The sequence below is a fragment of the Callorhinus ursinus genome, unplaced genomic scaffold (genome assembly GCF_003265705.2).
Source record: "Callorhinus ursinus isolate GAN/ISIS: 27379988/994484 unplaced genomic scaffold, GSC_fseal_2.0 scaffold21, whole genome shotgun sequence".
NCBI lineage: Eukaryota > Metazoa > Chordata > Mammalia > Carnivora > Otariidae > Callorhinus > Callorhinus ursinus.
The window spans coordinates 27,721,476-27,740,906 of NW_027397083.1; the positions used below are offsets into that span (position 1 = coordinate 27,721,476).

At 46.1% G+C, this 19,431-nt stretch overlaps 1 protein-coding gene across 9 annotated transcripts in view; it reads right to left on the reverse strand.

Annotated features, from left to right (window-relative positions):
* The window catches only part of NAV2 (neuron navigator 2), a 724,028-nt gene that overhangs the window by 84,699 nt on the left and 619,898 nt on the right, over positions 1-19,431 (reverse strand). Inside the window, exon 1 of one of the 9 annotated variants that reach the window (XM_073904862.1) lies at positions 1,066-1,332. The exons of the other annotated variants lie outside the window; for them this stretch is intronic. Within the exon in view, the coding sequence (XP_073760963.1) occupies positions 1,066-1,091 (26 nt within the window). The 5' untranslated portion in view covers positions 1,092-1,332. Of the gene's footprint in view, positions 1-1,065; positions 1,333-19,431 lie in introns of those variants that run through there. 9 annotated transcript variants of the gene reach the window in all.

The window sequence follows — 19,431 nt, forward strand, 5'->3', positions numbered from 1 at the left end:
AGACAGGCCATGCTTGCCAGTATCCTGTGCACTTCAGTGAGTCCTCTGCAACAAAAAGCGTCCTTCCTCCAGCTGAACCCACGTTTAAACTTGTAGATAAAGCCATTCCGACAGCCATCTGCCAAGCCCAACAAGGAAGGCAGAGTGGCGGGTAAACCTAGGTTCCCATGCCGGCTATGCCTCTTATTAGCCGTGTGACCTTGAGCAAGTTATTGAACCTCTCTTAGTTCCCATTGCCTCACCTCCAAATTGAGGATAATATTGCTGGCTTTGCAGAGAACATGAAATGAGACAATGTCTGCTAGATGCTTGGCTAGCAGTAGGTGATAATGAACATTGTTTTCTCTTCCTCTTGTCTGGCTTAAAAATAGAAATGTTTCTCTTTGGGCAGCTTTCTTGTTAGCTAGCAGCCCTAGCTAACAAGAAAAAATACTCATACTTAAATCTCCCATGCTATCTCTGCTGGAACCCAGTTTCCAGAAAAAAAAACCCACCCAGTAATTTGCAGTATTAGTAAATACAACCGCAAGTTCACCCGGCTTCTTAGATTCCAAACAAAACCTCCAACTCCAAGTCATTTTCATCAGGGCCCTCCAAACCACTAGCAGCCCTTGCCGGGGCCCACACTGCCTCTCTCCAGCTCTTTCCTCCCCACCCCCACTCCCGCCCCAAACTGAAAGGTGTCCCCCCAGAAGCCTGGAACAAGGATCCAAGACAGCTGGGTGATCAATACCCAGTTTTTCAGTCCCAACACCCTAATCTGATAAAATGGTCTGGAAAAGATTGACATGCATTACCCAAATGTCCAGGTGGACCAAGGACATTTGGGTAACGCTCCAGCTTCCTCCAGAGCTCGCAAGGTTAGAGTGAAAGGAGCTGGGGGTGGCAGGGTAAAGGATGCTGAAGTCCTGACCAGCAGCTCCCCCACCACCGAGCCCACGGGGGATTTTGGCAGCGGCACCCCTGGTTGCTCTGCTGGCCTTCCAGTATCATCTGAGGAACGACAAGGCAGGACGCACAGCACACCCCACCCCAGGCCCCCAAAATTTTAGGAAATCATCCTACCTGGTAAGGTTTCCAGGCCAGAGCATTTCACTACATTGTGGTCCTTACAGAAAGCGGACAAAGAAGCCGGATGAATCTCACGGTGGCAACTCGTCAGCCAGCCAGCTGAGCCAGCCCACGTTGGGCCAGGGAATCCCGGGCACCCAGCAGCTCTGCTACTAAAGGACCAGTCAGACGCGGATCACTCTTCCCCAGCCCAGGAAAGAAATCCGATCCACCAACAAAATTAACCCCTTAAGTGCTGAAGGAGCGAGAGGTCAGGCCTGACCGCTAGTATCAAGTCAGCTGTGAAAAGTTTCAGCAAAGCAAAAGCGAACACCAAACTCTGAAACCATTACCGTAAAGCATCTAGTAGGAGAGCCCTCCCTATGGTCCCAGGGGAATCTGCAACAATGGGTCCCGCTGAATGAAATCTAAACGTGAAAAAACATTTAAAATCCCCACGGACTGTGCCAAAATGTTGGAAAAAAAATCCTTTCAGCCAAAAGTGCTACTATTAACAATGACACACAAAAAAATCACTGATAACCTGTCTCAGCTTATTCCATTGACAGTTGAAAGCAAAGCATTTGATTGAAATGATTAGCCTACAGAGATAACTTCTGAACCTGAAAGGGAAAAGATACCTATCTGTACAATGAACAATGACGTACATAATTCCTGGTGATGTCAATTTTAATACAGTGCCAACAAAAATACATATTAATTCCTGATGCTTTTTTTTTTAAAGGAAGTTCACTCTGCGCATCACTACTGTAAACATTACGGTACAAAGGCTGGGATGGGAGGTGGGATGGGAGAGAATCCTAGTTCTGGGATGGGAAGGGGTTGCACCCACTAATCCCTATTAAAACCTGTAATCAAGGAATTCAGAAGGAACTATGTAAACAGATGCTGTGAACAATGAACAACTGTTTTCCTCTTGAAAATTCAAAAGCAAAATTATGTTATTGCCACAAGCTTTTATTTTAAAATGAAGAAGGATTAAAATGCTCTCCAAAACCCCAACTCCCTCCCCAAAAATCCTACCAGTTGGCTCCTGGCAACTTTCAAAGACTTTCTCTGAGAAAGGCTTCCCCCCACCTGGCTTGGGCTACCTCTCTAGAAGGATGGGGGCCTGGGGGATCGCATGTGTGTGCTGGGGGTGGGGTAGGGGAGGAAGTAATAACTGGCTCCAAGCAGGGTCTTGTGTGGTCAGTTTGCTCAGCAAACAGAAGCCTTTCAAAGGGGGAATGAAGAGCTAGTCCTCCCCCAACCAAGAAGGAGGGAATAAAAAGGTCAGCTGGGAGAGGAAACAGGGTCTAGTGGGGCTTCCCAGGTGAATGTAAAGGCAAACGTGCCCAGGAGCAGAGATTGTAATCTCGAAGGAGTCCCAGCTGAAGTTAATCATTCACATCTCATCCCTCAGGGCCCTCCCCCCACTTGAAAAATTCTTGGAGCATCTGCAGTGGGGAGTGGGCGGCAGAGGCCAAGGTGGCGGGGGGGGAGGGTGAATTTGGGGAGGCAGTGTGGCTCAGATTTATGGAGACAAAAAGTCAGAATGGATCCAAACTCTGTCTGACAAAGATGTTTTAAACCATTCCGCGTACCTTCTGGACTGTCCTTGGAACTGAAGGTATCTTTACAACATGACCTGAGACTCTGGCTGACCTGTGTTAATTTGGGTAGAACTGGATGGTGACTATATACATGGAGACCTATAGATATGGATATGGATATGGATAGACACACACATATACATATAAAAAATTTTCCCTGTTTGCTATACTTGTTCCTTGTCCTTGTTTTAGGCAAATACAATATGTAAAAGTCCAGATTAACCACCAGCATAAATTAAGGGCTGCCTATCCATTCATTTAAGTCATTCATTCAACTAACTGATATTTATTCAGCACTTGGTATATGCCAAATCACTGTTCTAACTGCTGAGGATACAACAGTCAAAAAAAAAAAAAAGGTCAAAAAATTCCCTATATTAATGGAACTTAGCTTTTAGTGGTAAAACTATAAAATAAATGAGACTAAATGTAAATTATATAGTATAAGTAATAGAGGGAAGAGCATGTGATTGGAGGCGGGGGGTTGTCTGAAATTTTTCTTCGAGTGGTTAGGGAAGGCCTGCTGGGGAATGATTGTTACTACAGACCTGAATGAAGTATGGAAGTTGGTTGTGACTATCTAGGGGTAAAGAGCCTTCCAAGAGAGGAAATGGTCAGTGGAAAGGCCCTGAGACAGGATACAACTTGCACTTTCATTCCAAGAACCCAGAGCCTGGTGTGGCTAGAGCAAAGAGAACAGTGAAACAAGGGAAACCCAGGAGGCGGTCAGGTCAGAGAGGCCAGGGGTAAAGGGAGGGAAGGGGGTGCTTCAGGAGAGCCTGGTGAGTTGCTGTAAGCATCTTGGCTTTTTCTCTCAGGAAAATATTTACAAGGGCAAAGTTTATTGCACAAGACAATGTGCTTGGGGGCGGGTGGGGGGATGTCTCAGTTCTCTTTCTGTGATTAAAAGAATCACATCTTCAACACAAAACACTCTGAATTCTTTGTAGCTAGAGGTTCAAATTTAGCTAGGGCTTTCCCATGCTACAAAAGATAACAATTCAGTGTGGCTAAGAGATCCAACAACAGAAGGAGGGGAAAACATGGAAGGCAGGCCAACCAACTCCATGAGAGCAGATGCCCTTTGGTGCTTTCCAAAGAGCCAGTCTTCCCCTGTCTTTTCTGACCCTGACTTCTAAACAGACCAAATTCCAAAGACCTTCTAGAATTGATAGCATTTTTCTCCATAGGAACAATGTTATCAATGATGTTAAGGTTCCCAGGTCAATTCATAGAGCCATGTTGTAAACCAAAAGGGAGCTGATAAACTCTGCCCAGGTACCAAAGAGTAGAAGGAAGTATTATTCTTGGGCTACGGTATGTACTTAGAGAAAACAGAAAACCACTGAAGTAAATCTAAAAAGATGTTCACTTGTGTCTAATGAGTACTTTATTAAAACAACAGTAATAAAGATACATTGCTCTTTCTCCTCCAACATCACCAGTTTCTCCCTTTTTATGGACTCTTTCCCACCGGCCAATTCACCAAACAAAACAAACTCTTCTTTAACTCCATGTCCCTGTTCCCCTCTGTGACCATGCTAGTCTTCACTCCATGTTACAGCAAAACATCTTGAAGGAGAGCTCTCAGTACTCCAACTCCTGTGGCCTGTTCTTTCAATCAGACTTGAGTCCCTACAACTCCAGTGAAAAAATGTTTTGTTTCTCCCAAGAGCATCCATGGCTTAATTGTTGCCAAAGCCAATGGTCTTGATCCTATTTGAGTTTTCACAAACATGTAGCATGGTGGGCAGCTTCTTCCTCCCTGACTGGGTCTCTTTTCGGGTTCCGCCTCCCGTATCAGCACCGAGTTTCTTCCTCGCTCACTGCCTGTGCCTCTCAGTCTCCTTTGCTTGCCCCCTTCCTCTCCCCTCCAGACCTCCAGGTTCCTGGCCCTCCATCCCCTCTCTTCTCTACCTTGTCTTTCCCTAGGGGATCGCGCCCAGGGCTTCAAATACTAGACACAGACGGGCAACTCTCAGGTTTGTTTCTCTAGCCTGGCCCTCTTTGGGTACTTGACATACCTCAAATCTACCGCACCTTGTACAAAACTCTTGCTTCCAACTTCCAGGTTGTCTGCACTCCCTCTCCCAAAGTCTTCCTGTCTCAGCCAATGTACAACTATTCTCAGCCATCCTCAGTTCTCTCTTCCCTTACTGTCTCCAGTATAATCCATTAACAAGTCCTTTAGGCTATACCTCCCCAATATACCATGAACCTGGTCATTACTCAGTATCTACAGGAAGATGGCTTTGGTCCAAGCCACCACCATCTCTCTTCCAACAGCCACCTCCCTGGCCGCTCAGCCTTCCCTCTTGCCCTGCTGGGCTCCATCCTCCACACAGCAACAACGATCATCTTTTTCAAGTGTGCATCGCGTTGGGTTGCCTTCTGCCCAAAACCCTCCAATAGTCTCCCAGGGAACTTGGACTAAAATCTAAATTCGTTTAGAAGGTTCTATATAATCTGGTTCCTGCCCACTCCCTCCGCCACTCTGCCCCTCTTCTTCATTATGTTCAAATACAAGACCTGGGCCCTCGAATGTACCAGCCTCTTTCCATTTCATAGGCCCTGTGCTGGGGTTCCTTCTGCCTGGAATGCCGTTCCCCACCTCTCCCCATGGCTGCCTCCTTCTTTTGGTTCAGGTCTTGATTGGGATATCACCTCCTCAGCGATATCTCCCTAGACTCTGGCGCAGTTACTTTCTACCCCGTGATACTTCCTGGCACTTACCGGTCAGCACATTATCTTCTTCACTGGGGAGGGGTGTTTGTGTTTTCCAAAAAAATAAGTAAGCTCCTTGAGGATAGGAGGGCTGTCTGCTTTTGTTCTGAGTGATCTCCTCACCGTGCCAATGGTACCACTGATGTGGCCTTGGACTAACTGGGTACGGGAGGACAAAGCGGAACTGAACATTCTGTGCAGTCTCCTGGGGACTCTTGGTACTTTCAAGGACTTCAGTTTCATGGTTCTTAATCTTTTATTTGGCCAAAGACCCATCTAAGAATCTGATAGAAGGGAGCCTGAGTAGCGCAGTCGGTTAAGCATCTGACTCTTAGTTTCAGCTCAGGTCTGATCTCTGGGTCGTAAAATCAAGCCCCGTGTTGGACTCTGCGCTTGGCACAGAGTCTGCTGGATTTTCTCTCTCCCTCTGCCACTTCCCCGCTCTAAAAGAAATAAATCTTAAAGGAAAAAAAAAAGAATCTGATATAAGCTCAGGTCTGCCTCCCTGTAACAAAAATGCATACAGACAACATTTTGCACACAATTTCAGGGGATTCATTGACCCCCTGAAGCCTGTCCATAAACCCCAGGTTAAGGGCAGCTGCTTCTGAGTTTTACGGCACTGACTTCACACAAGGTCTAGTCCCACGTTTATACCATGATTGTTTCCTTCTTTCAGAAGCCGGTCTTAGACGCATCTGGGTCACTTTCTACTGGCTTGCTAATAATAAAACAAAAAGAGAAGGAGGGCAGGCTCTCCTGGATAGATGAAAAAGAATGGCAAGAGGTTAAGAGATCCGTGCCAACAAGAAGCATCTCATTCCTGCTGTGGACTTTTACCAAGTGTGATTTGCACTAGATGATGGGAAGTAGAGAAATACTCCCGGAGGCTTTAGCGCAGCCTTCAAAGTCCAGGAATTAATACTAGCGAGTTTGTGATTGTAACAAAAATCATAAGAAACCAGGTAAAGCTTTGGGGTAGAAAATGAACAACATTCAACAAATAGCTACTGAGTATCTAACCTGCACCAGACCAGACATTGGGAAAAACAGAGGGCAAGTAAAAGAAAATGCCCCAGCTCTGATGGGGCGACTTATTGGGAGGAGACAAACAAGGACAATCATTCTGGATGTTACAGTAAAAGCGATGAAGGAAATAAACAGGGTGCTGGGAAATGGAGGCACAGGAGGCCCCTCCTTGAAACACAGTGGTCAGGAAGGGCATTTCCGGAAGTGATATTTAAGCTTAGATGTGAAAGATGAGAGGGAGGCAGCCAGCCATCAGAAGAGAGAAGCCAGGTGTTCCAGGAGGAACAGATGTCAAGTGCAAAGGCCAGAGGGAGAGGAGAGCCGTGTGTCTGAGGAACCGAAGGGTGGCTACCATGTTTTAAGAGTGGGTGGTGTTAATGGGAGGTGTTAATGGAAAAGAAAGCTCATCCCCCGGGGAACTCCAAACCTATTAGTATCAAGTGATCCCAGTGAGGCGTCCATAAAGAATTTTGGGGATGGAATCAGTGTGCCTCTGGCCCTCCAGCCTTCTTTTTCCACTTCCTCAATTCCTTTCTGGGGCACAGGATCTGTAGCATACATGGGAAATCCACCTTTCCTGTTGAGGTGCTTGTGCAGAATCTCTGCTTCGATCACTCCTGGCCCAGCTTACTCTCTGCCTTTGCATACGCTGTGGGTCCTGCCCTTCTTCTCCAGAGAGGAGCTCATACCGTCCTCCAGTCTTCTTACAAAGACAGTGAGCCGCATTTCAGCTTCAAATCTTTTGTCTTGTGAGCTTGTAGTTTCTGTTACCTTCAACTGGTTAATTCTTGGGATCATCTGGAGCCCACACTTGTGGGTCCTCACACACAAAAGCAAACCTACTCCTCCATCTTTAAACAAAAGGCTTGGTTCATCAGGAAGAGTATACAATCTGTTCTCCATGTTTACTCCCCACCCATTTCAAATCTAAAAACCAAAGCTTGCTAACAAACCTTGGACAGGGGAGCCTGGAGAATGTGAACATGGGTGTTGTCCGCATCTTCAGCCTAAAATCAAAATGCAGACTTTCCAACCTCAATCCAACATCAGAGATGCCTTCTCTAACAGGATGTCTGTCGGTCAACTACAAATCCATTCCAAAATGGCAGCTTTTCCAACAAAGGACATCTGAGGCCAAAGTTATTTTCAATGACAACAACAATTTGGATTTATAGACTTTATTGCCTGTTAATCAAATCTCATTTAATTCTCACAACTATGCTAATATGTATATTAGAGAAAAATAAGCTGGAACTCAGAAAATTTACTCATAGTCATAGAGCTGCTAAGAGACAGACTGAAGGCCACACCTTCAGATGCTAAATCTTGTTTGACTTCTATGACACCACACTGCTTGAGGTAATGACCACCTCCAACAGATGCCACGAACACATTTAGTGGGCCAGGGCCATAGGGCCATCGATAGGTTATCTCAAAGTCCTTTAGCTGCTTCTAAAACTTCTGGGCTTGGTCCACTCTGGATTTACTCTTTTACCAAATTCTGTGATATCATGGCTTCTACTATATTTCCAGTTGGCTGTTCTCTTTAAGATACTGGCTGGATGTTGACTTTTATGTGCCAGGCACTGTGCTGGGGAAACAGTGGTAAGCAAAAGAGAGGTCTCTCCCGTTATCCTCATGAAGCCCGTAGTCTGGTATGTGTGGGAGTGTCAGGCAGTCAAATAAAAACCATACACGTTTCACCACAAACCATGAGGCATGCCATGAAAGAGGAAAGCCGTGAGAGCACCTGACAGGGGAGAAGAGAAGATTCTTATTCATAATGTCAGAAAAATGTGTGCCTAGGCTCCCTGTACCAGAATGGTGGAAGTTGACCTCCGTGAAAATGTCCACACTTGTGCCTAGATTGAGATTTCTGCCTTGTAAAATCTAGATTATCCCATCAAACCCCATCCAAACACCCCTGGCTAATGACAGCAGCTACAAAATTTCCTGTGTCATTGCGCCCATGGCCGATAGGAGTAAGAGCAGATCAGAAAGTTAGTGCGTCTGGTGTTTTGGAAACAGTTTAGAGCTAAGGCCTTCCTCTAACTTTGGTAATAAATGTGGTTATTTAGAAGAAAATATGAGGGATGCCTGGGTGGCTCAGTCGGTTAAGCATCTGCCTTCAGCTCGGCTCAGGATCTCGGGGTCCTGGGATCGAGCCCCGCATCATGAGGCTCCCTGCTCAGCAGGGAGTTCACTTCACCCTCTCCCTCTGTCCCTCCCCTCCCCTCCACTCTTGTTCTCTCTCTCTCAAATAAATAAACTCTTTAAAATAAATAAAAATTAGAATTAAAAAAGAAGAAAATACAAAAATAAAAGCCCAAAGAGGCAAATCCATGCAGCAATTTGTTCATTTAAGAAGCAGAAAAACGAAAGGAAATTTAAAATCATATCATTGGCCTTAAGGAATTGTATTTATGTAATGGTGTTATAGGTGCATGGGGAGAATCCTAAGAGTTCAAATATTTATTTTTGCAGCTGCAAGATTATCTCTATTAGAACGGATGGGTAATGAATAAAAATATTTCCCAAGTCACCCTTTGGCTTTTTCTAATGTGGCTCTGGCTACAAGGACATCCTTGAGTGTGCCCATGGCAGGAGGAGATAATGAGGGAGGGGGTAGGCGGGACTGGGAACAAGACTGGAGAGGAAACATGGAGGTACCAATCATGGGCAGCCTTGAGCGGAGTGCGATTTAAGCCAGCAGCCTTTGACCATAGCAGCTCTCACACTGTGGAGGGGACTGCAGAGCAGTGGAGAAAACACCAAATGACTCTTGGGTTGGACCAAATCACTTCCTGACTACAGCTCTCAGACTGCTTGCCTGTTCAATGAGCTGGCTGCCACCCCAAGACCACCCCAGAGGTTCTCTAACACCCCTCCAAGCACCAACACTTTGTAAGTCCAGATCCCTGTCTCCCACTCCCTTTCAAAAGAAAATTCATTTGCCTTATGAATTTGACTGATATGCCATCTGTCCCCTGCTGGGGACAACAGCCCTTGAACTTTACTGCAGACCTTCTAGGTGTCAGGTGTTTTATCAAGTGATGTAAATACCTCATCCCACAGAACCCTTCTAACACCAGCATGGGGTAGTAGTCCCTTGTAAGGAAACCTGTTCTATATGTTAGCTTTGGTATTTCATTGTTTCCTTTGTGAGTTTATAGGGGCTATAAAATAGGTTCACAAAACCTTCAACAATCTCTAAACCACAATCTTGTCTAAGTCAAAAGAAAAAAAAAGTTAGTTTGGCAAAGAGCCCAGCTCATTCTAGGTATTTGCCTAGTCGTGACACTAGCTGAAAAGTTACAGACTGGTTAAGAATTAAACTTCTGTTTGACCACTAATTTCTAAGAGAAAAACTGTCCTGAATGAGGGAAGAAAATAAAACAGAGTGATTGGCACATAGTAACTGCTTACAAATTTTGCTATGGGTATTGAAAACCAACTGTGTGCCAAGGGTTATACAGTGCTGATATTAAAACTCACAATAGCCCAGTTAAGATAGATTTCATTATCTCCAACTCACAGCTCCAAGAGGTTAAGTCAGTTGCTCAAGGTCACATAGCTAATAAGGGCTAAAGAACAAGTCTGCCTGATTCATAAATCAGTATCCTTTTTGGATTCTTTTTTTAAGATTTTTATTTATTTACTTATTTGACAGAGAGAGAGTACAAACAGGGGGAATGGCAGGCAGAGGGAGAGGGAGAAGCAGGCTCCCCACTGAGCAGGGAGCCTGATGTGGGGCTTGATCCCAGGACCCTGAGATCATGACCTGAGCTGAAAGCAGACCAATTGCTTAACCAATTGAGCCACTCAGGCGCCGCTGGATTTTTTTTTTTTTTAAGCTCTCGTTTTAACTGAGTTCTTATCATGGAGCTTACTGTGCTAAATTCTCCAGTCTTGTTTAATCCTTCTGCCATTCCCTATGTAATACCTATTATCATCCCCAGTATACATGAGGATATTAAGAAGCAGTGGGCTAAGTAACTTGCCCAAGGCCACACTGCTAGTAAGAATCCTAAGCAGAGTCCATGACTGAAACCACCTTAATCATCTCTGAATTTTTGCCTTGCGCCAAGTATCTGGCACAATGGGAATAATTTTCACGATCTCACCAAAAGCCACTTAACTGGTGGAGCATTAAGCATGCATTGACAACCTTTACCCCTTGGTTTCCTTTCCTTCCTCTTTCTGTCTCTACAAGTGTAGGTGACTCCATGGGTAGGTAACATCAGTTACTCCTAGTTCTGTACTTTCATTTAAGTTCAGAGCAAAAGATAAAAACTCTCATTCAGTTCAGGGCCTCGTGCAAACTGATGCAACATTTGTAGGTTCAGCTGCAGGCAGCTAGCTGGACTTAAACAGAAACTCCATTCTTCAGCCAAACTTCTCTCTCAAACATGGTACCAGGAACAATGGGGTATGGGTACAGAAAGTGTATGAATGGTTCAGGGCAGTCCTGTCACCAGTAGCCAGAACATACTTGAGACTATGTTCTTCTACAGTGCCTCAAGAGCATCATCTGCAAACACAAATGTCAGAATTATTACGAAAATATAGAATACAGGCTTTATTTGCAGCCCAAGCTAGTGTGCACACATTTAGCTCCAAGAATGGTCTTTGCATTGTTGTTTATAAGAACAAAAGGAGTGGAATGTCGTGAGCATCCATCAGGAGGGAAAGAGTTAATGCAATTGTGGTTCCTCTATAGAACAGAATACCACGTGGCCATTAAAAATGATATTGGTAATCCTGATATTGATAATCCTGATAATCCTGATATAAAGATGCTCATGCTGTCGTGTCAAAATACAAAAATAAATTATAAAACACTTCTTGTTTTTTTTTTAGAGGCTGTGTAGTGTAGCTGTTACAATTAAGGACTATAGAGTCATGCTCCCTGGCTCTGCCACTTCTGGCTGGCTGACTCTGTACACATTCCTTAAGCAGTATACATATCTGTTTCATCATCTGTACAATGGGTTCTTACTCCTAGAGTTACTGGAAAAATGGAATCAATGTACATCAAGAGCTTAGAACAGTGCCTGGCTCATAGCAGGTACTCAAGAAATTTTTGATCCTTTGAAAATAAAACATGTAAGTGCTAACATGAACAGGAAATCGTCTGGAAGGCACCAAGGTGCTAACAGTGGTCACAGCATATCACCACATCCTATGATATTATGACCTTTTACTTTTTCCCCTGTTTGCTTATCTGTATTTTCTATTTTTCCATAATAAAATAGAAGCTTAGTTTTTTTCTTTAATAAGAAAGAAACTCACATTTAATTTTTTTACAAAATCCTAAACTTTCATGAGAAACAGAAACCTCACCCAAATTTCTCTTTTAAAAAAGCTGTGAGTCAGGCCAGGTAATGCAAAACCTAGAGTCTGGAGAAACTACATGGTATTTCCCGGTCCTTTCTAGTTTGGTGCCCTAAAAGCAAGAAAGAATTTGCACCCTAGCACCTTGGCCCTGAATATGCACAGGCAGGGCTGGGGAGAGGAAGAGAGCAGAGAGACAGGGGAAAGCCCGAGAAAGCCAGATTTCATTCGTAGCAATCCACTTACTTTAAAATGTCAGGAAGTTTAGTGGATTAAGGGTATTATGGCCGCTATTCATAAAGGTGTTTTGTTAGAACTTCCAAATAGCAATCTGGTGAAATAAGACTTGTACAGCCTTAAATGAAAGCCTGTGACGGTACTTAAAGTTTCCTAGAGAAGAAAAAAGACCCCCAGGTATTAATTTACCTAAAGAGCAGCCGCCTGGAAGATACTGTAATGTATCCTATGTAGCCAAGCTATAAAATAGGTTATCCGTCACAGAGCTAGGAGGTTGGAGCCCAGATCACCCAGGGGTAGAGCTGCAATTAGCAGTAATGAGAGGCACGTCTGCATTCTGAGAAGAGCCGCAGCTGTACACATATTATAGACTTGCGTCCTTTAGAAAATCCAAGGACATTCAAAGCTGCTGGAATCCAAGAGGCAGAAAGCGTGTTTGATTTCAAAATCCACAATATTTTTTAAAAAGCGGCAGATGCACTTATCTCACGAGTGCATCTGGGATGGGACTGTCGCAGCAAACTCTAGGGAGAAAATAAACAGAGACTCCCTTCCGGAGCCCCCAGCAGCACAGCATGCCCTGCTAAGTCAATCGATGTAAGACCTCAGTCTTCCAGACATGGGGCAGTCTTGTCCATGAGGCTCTAAATCACATGTCTGAGAAAAATTCCATTTTCCCCCACTGCTTCTTATGAGATCGTAGGAGGTCCCGAGAGACAAGACTCCTTCACAATCAGGGGCAGGGGAGAGGTTTTTACAGAGTGTAGGAAAGGGTTGGGTCTGGAGATAGGCAGACCTGGGGGTGAATTCTGGCTCTGCAAAGAAGAGGAGCGGTTGACATGGAGCTCATCCACCTGTCCGGGCAGTTTCCTCATTTGGCCTCAGTACTGAGAATACGATGGTGATAGGACAGGTCCTTGCCCTCAAGATGCTCAGAGTATAGATGAAGGGGCAGGAGAGAGCAGGCATTTATAATACCACATGTTTGGCGCTATGATAAGGAAACGTTCAGGAGACAACATAAGCAAAGAGGAGGGTCACCCAATCTGGGCTTGGGGATTGGGGTGGTGAGGGAAGGCTTCCTAGAGGAGGTAACATTTAATGTGGGCTCTGAAGGATCAAAGCCATGCTGTGGGTGGGATGGGGTAAAGGTGGGAAAAAAAGCATTTTATGTAGAGGGCACCTCAGCAAAGGTATGAAGCAAGAGAGAGGACACTTTTGGGGGAATAACAAGTAGTTCAGTGTGGCTGGAGAGAGGGAAAGAAGGGCTAAGAAATAATGGAGCCAGATCTCACAGTAAAGCCCAGTCATGGAGTTTGAACTTTATCCTGAGGGAGACCGGGGAGCTTGGATGCATTCGCTGCTTCTGGAAAAGCCTTGGGACCCAGGGATGCAGGCATACCAAAGGAAAATGACCTCAGCTCTGTTGCCCAGGTCAGAAATCTCCCCCTACTATTTGAATTTTATCTCGTTCTTTTGACAACCTCAGCATTTTTCAAATTATTACATCTATCCCATGGAAAGCTCCAAGTCACACCACTATCACAGAGTTCATCTGCTGTAGGTTCTAGAGTCTCAGACACCACTGATCTCAACAAGCACCTACCTCCATGCAATTTATTTTCAATCATCAGACCCCAAATCTTAAGCAGGGTTGGCTATCTGGTAAACTGAAGTGACCCTAGAAGTTCAGATTTTTTTTTTTTAAAGATGTTTATTTATTTGAGAGAGAGAACACAGAGGGAGAGGGAGAAGCAGACTCCCCACCGAGCAGAGAGCCCGATACGAGACTCGAACCCAGGACCCTGGGATCATGACCCGAGCCGAAGGCAGACGTCCAACCAATTGAGCCACTCAGGTGCCCCTAAAAGTTCAGATCTAAAAAGAAAACTTAGGGGCCACTTGGCTCAGCTCCCTCATTTCATGGGTGAGTTCAGGAGGAGAGCAAGTACCTTGCATGAGGTCACAGAGTTCAGTAGTAGATCCAAAGTTAGACCTCAGATTTCCAATCCCTGACTCATGCTTTCATTCTGCTCCCCGCTCCCCACCGCATCTTTCTCCATTTAGACCAGGGATGCCAAATTCCCATCCCAGTGTCAGAGAGGTCTCACACACACCTGTGCAGCCATGCGGGGACATGAAATCTCATTTGCCAATAAACACACCAGGGAAGGAACGGAAAAGATGGTTGAACAGGATGGAAATGATAAGAAGGGAAGCTAGTTAGGGCGATCTTATCCACTAAAAAAAAAAAAAAAAAAAAAAAAAAAAAAGTAACATCACAGCAATTGAGGAAAAGAATCAATTCCATTTACGCCAAGTGCTTTAAGGTAATGAAAAGTGCTTCCAGCATTACCTTATTTCAAAACATTTATCAGATGCCAGGGAAATTAAGCATGTGCAGGCATACACACCATTCTGTGCAAACGGTTTATCTAGCAAAATAACCAGGGGGAAGAACAGATCTGAGGAACTTCAATTTTCAAAGGCCAAGTGGATCAAAGACAGCAGCAGAAAAAGAAATACTAAATTTAGTCATCCCCCACGCCGGGTAGTTTTTTTCCAGGTCTGAGTCGGCTGCAGCACGGACATAGCCATGGTGTGAATGATCTTCATCCGAGCCCCTCTTTATCTTTGCCTGAGCAGAGTCCAAAGGGTCAAGCTGGAGGTGCTGATTGCAAGCACGCTGTGCTTGTGTCCCTGAAATCTCTGTTGGCCGTTGGGGGGGGGGTGAAGGGGGTGGGTGCAGAGAAAGGTCTGGAAGTTTTTGGACCTCAAGAAGTAGCTGAGGAAAGGATAATAAAGGTGAGAGAGAAAAAGAGATCAAAAAGACAGATGCAGATGAAGACAGACATGTGCCCGTTTTAGTGAAAATGAAAATTCACTATGAGAGAAACACTGAAAATGTCAATACAAATGTAAATAAAAAGGTCTAGTAATGGAAAAGCCGAGTGACTGATTTAAGCTGAAACCACAGGGACTGAGCATTCTGATACCTATGGGCTCTTCTCCCTCGGCTCCTCCACATAACAGGGTTCCTGCGTTGAACAGTCTTACAGGACACGCACAAGGCGTAAAGTGTCACGATGCTCTTGTCCCGTTTTGTGGACATAAAATTGGGAGAGGGTCACAGCAGCAGGGCCAGCTAGCAATAGCTCTGCCCCCGGTACCCGGCACTCTGTGCTCCTGCAGCAGCTGCTGCCCGACGGGCTCACACCCCAGGCTCAATGGATAGGAACGTTCACTCCGACCTACCTGTCAAAGGAGAACTGATTTCTTCAAGGACTGGCTTTTGTCCTGCAGCCAACCTGTCAAACCTATCTTTCTCCTGGTGACCACGGATACCCTGCTGGCTAAATTTAGACTGTGAGAGCATTTTCAAACCTGTCATTTCACTCCAGAGAAGGGCAGAACAGTTTCTTCCATGAAAATAATATGGCCATCCCAATCAATGGGGGGAGAAGAGGCTAGGCCCCATGGCGGCTCCCGGGTTCTCTCATCTTCACCTTACATCTCCAGGAGAAATTCCTTCCACACGTCCTGGGTATACGGACAGTGAGCCTCATTTTAAAGACTTCTGGGAAAGGAAGTGCCGCCATTTTACTTAATAACCTAATTCTTCTGTTTCAGAAAGCTCATCGCTACAAAGTCCTTACCAATACCTTCTGGGAGACAAGAAGAAAATGATCTTTGGAGACCAGGGTACCAGCCTCAGCCACACCTCTAGTTGTGTGCAAATTATTTCACCTTTTTGCACCGCAGTCCCCTCATCTATAAAATGAGAATACCTCACTGGGTTGTCAAGAGGATTAAATGAGCAAATTTGAGGGAAGTCCCTGGCTCGTAGTAAGTATTACACTGATGTCGGTCGCTGTTACTATTGTTTTGACCACTGCTACTGCTGTGGTTGTACCTCAGTTTCTCCGGCTGTCTGGCCTCAAGCACGCTCACCTCTCTGAGCCTCACATTAGTTTCCCAGTTGAAAAGTAAAGGTCGCGCTGACTTCGCAGGAAGAAGCCCTGCAGGGTGAAATGAGGTAAAATCCTGGGAGCATTTCACCCACTCCCGGGCACACGGGAAGTGCTCAAAAACCTCAGTTCCCTTTGCCTGGGTTCCTCTCCTTATTGAAAACCTCTCTTGTTCCAGACGGGAACCATTTTCCCTGTTCTGTTGTTAAAGAATGATTCAAAAATAAACAGAACCACTTGGGACTGAAGTCATTCACAAACATTTACTGAGTTTCTACTACGTGACGCTTAGTTCCCATGTCCTGGCTTTTAAAGTGTTCAGGACAGATGGACAGGGTCTCTGTTGTCAGAGAGCTTATCATCTAGTGAGACTAATCAGGAGATGCTCCTGTTCCTGCCCTGCTCCGGAGCTGAATCTTCCTTGAATCTTCCTTCAGAATAATAACTACCATTTATTGGCCTTATCACACGTAGGCCCCACACCTGCCCCATGGAGAAGGGCCTCTATTATCTGCATTCACTGCCTCTAAGTCATTTGGTTAGTAAGCGGCTGAGCTGAGATGTGGCTATTCCAGCCAAATTATTTGGGGAAGAGTCTATTCCAGAGTCTTTGTTCTTCACCACTGCACTACATTGCCTCAGGTTCAAGGTCTTGCATCAAAAGAAGCATGAAAAGAAAAAGAAAGTCAGATGAGAAACTCTGACTCCCCAAAGCCCATCTGGTGGCTTCTGGAACGGGGGCCATGGCCAGAGCCGGGCAGGACCGGGGCTAATGCTTGGAATTTGAAAAGCAACCCAGTGGATCCAGAAGCTATCTTCCTTTGGCACCACCTCACAGGAAGGTACTGGAAGGCACAGGCAGGGAGAGGGAATTTGGGGGAATAACAAGGCCTCACCTCTCAGGGAAGGAGGGTCTGAAAGGATTAACTGTAACCTGATTAGAACATCAAAATGGCCCAGCATGTGAGCCCAAGGCTTCATGTTCCATTATATTCCACCATTTCCTCAGTGGCAGCAGGGGTGCTCTGGCCAGAGCCCTGCATTTGCAATGCTGCCCGGCTCCAAGGGGTGCAGCAAGCTCCACGGGAGGGGAAAGGCCAAGACTTCTGTGCCCATTTCACAGAAGGAGAAACTGAAACACAAAGAAGGTGTGGATTGCATGAGAAACATGGATTCTGAAACTCAAGGTTCTATCTTCAGAACATTGCAGGCTGGTAGGCTCCCCCTTTGACACACAACACAGAAGGTACAAATTCAGCCTTTCCAGGTGCCATGGAGGGGCTGTAGGGCCAGTGCAAGAACAACAGCTACTGGGAATTCTAGGTGAGCTTCTGGATGGCCCACAGGTATGTCCACCATTGGAGTTCCAAGAGCCCTCGTGTTTCAGAACCAACTTTCAAGAATTCCTGGGGTTTGCCAACAAGCATGGTTGCCAACTCACTCAGACTAGACAGAATTCTAGGTGTTTTCTTTTCAAATTTTCCTTAATGCCACACGAGCTCCTCCATGCCCTCCAGATATTATCATTAACAATATGACAAAACCAGAAGCTAACAGAATGGCTGCTTTCCTCACTGAAGAATGGGAGCCTTGGATCCCAATAATTCAAGGTGGCTGGTGACAAGTGAGGGCTTTGTTCTCATCCCTGGCTTTCAGAGGCTACTGAGGGTCTGCTTCACACCCATAGCCCTGGATCATTTATTTGAGAGAGAGAGAGTACACAAGCAGGGGGAGAGGCAAAGGGAGGGGGAGAGGAGAAGCAGACTCCTTGCTGAGCGCAGAGCCCACCATGGGGCTCAATCCCAGGACCCTGAGATCACAACCTGAGCTGAAACCAAGAGTCAGATGCTCAACCAACTGAGCCATCCAGGAGCCCCAGGAAAAGAATATGGGCAGGTAGGTGGGCATGAACCCCACACCTCTCCTTCCAGTAGGGCCTGGTGGCCTCCTTGGAGGCAACAGGCAGAAGCCGGTGTGATTCTTCTACCAGTTGGACTTAAGTGCCGTTAACTTAAAGATGGCGGAAGTGGGTATAGAGAGAGTAGGAGAGACAATGTCGCACATCTTGTACTTTGAGTCACTTGACCCCTGGGAATGGCTAGGGACAAAGTATAATCATTGGAGACAAAGGAGCAGCTTATGTTAGAGGGTCAGACAACTGGGTTCTGCTTGCCATGTGACTCCAGGCAAATGACCTAGTCTCTCTGGGTCAGTTACATCATCTAACTTGAGGATGGTGGTGATAGTTTTCCCCTCATAGATGGGAATATGCAGATGAAATGGAATAGCAATACAGATCTTGTTTGAATCCAGGCCCATCAATTCCTAGTTCTGTTTCCCCAACTCTGAGATCAAATCCAGCAGGCTGTGATGTATACTAAGGCACTGCATATTTCGAGCACCTGGCACAGGGGAGGGGAGGAAGGCACTTGTTCTTTTCCACTCTCCACGACCTCAGAACCCCAACTCTCTTCTCCCTGACCTCCCTCCTGCTTGGGTACTTGCTAGAGGGTTTGTTGCTTAGGGCAGAAAGCATTTCTCCAGCCTCACTTCCTCCCAGCTCATAGGACAGCTGCTCCCACCCTGGTTTACAACCCATTTATGGTGGGACAGCCTGGTCCTTGGGTGTTTGTGTAGTGTTTAATCATTAGGAGGTGGCCAGCTCTAACACCATGAGCTGCAGAGCATCTACGAATAAGTCAGCTATTTGCCTCAGTGCCTCAGTGTCTGTTTTCAGGGGGCTTCTCTTGAAAGACACGGGGATAACCTCTGACACAGCCTGGAGCCGGGAGAGGTACTCCCGAAGGGCGCGGCGGGCCATGGCTACCAGAGGTGAGCCTTTACGTGTCAGACGGAGGCACCTACCAGCCTGGAAAACACAGTCAGCTTTCAGACATGGGACTTCCTTGCCCAGAGATGAAACCTCTAGGCTCTCCTCTTTCTCTCGCCCTGTTTCCCTCCCTGCCACGCCCGGATGGCTCTTTCTCCTCCTCACCACTCGCAGATCCCACGTGTTTCCCAAGATGCACGCCGAAGTTGCCTCCTCCAGGAAGCCGTCTCAGTCTGCCCTCTGCCCTAGCATGCTCATTCTGACCTCCGAACCAGAAAGCGCTGACCTTCCGCTGTCTGCACTACCCCTTCCCTCAGTTGCCCATGACCCGGTCTTTGAGATAAGGGAGAGGGCTTTGGTATTTTTAAGGAAGGCTCCACCCCAGATCCCTGTGTCCCCACGACACTAACAGAGCACCCCATACCTAGTAAGTTTCCGGCAAGTGCCACGCCAGACAGAGGGACAGCCACACCCAAGTCACCTCAGCCAGACTTGCTTCTGATCCTCACTGAAGGCCTACTCTGCGCCAACCACTCTGCTAAGGGTGGAACCAGCGCCGAGAGTGAGAGAAACAAGGGTGCTCATAATGAAAAAGCTGGGGAGACATGACTCATCTGGCCCAGACTGGGGCTCAGTTCAACAAGTG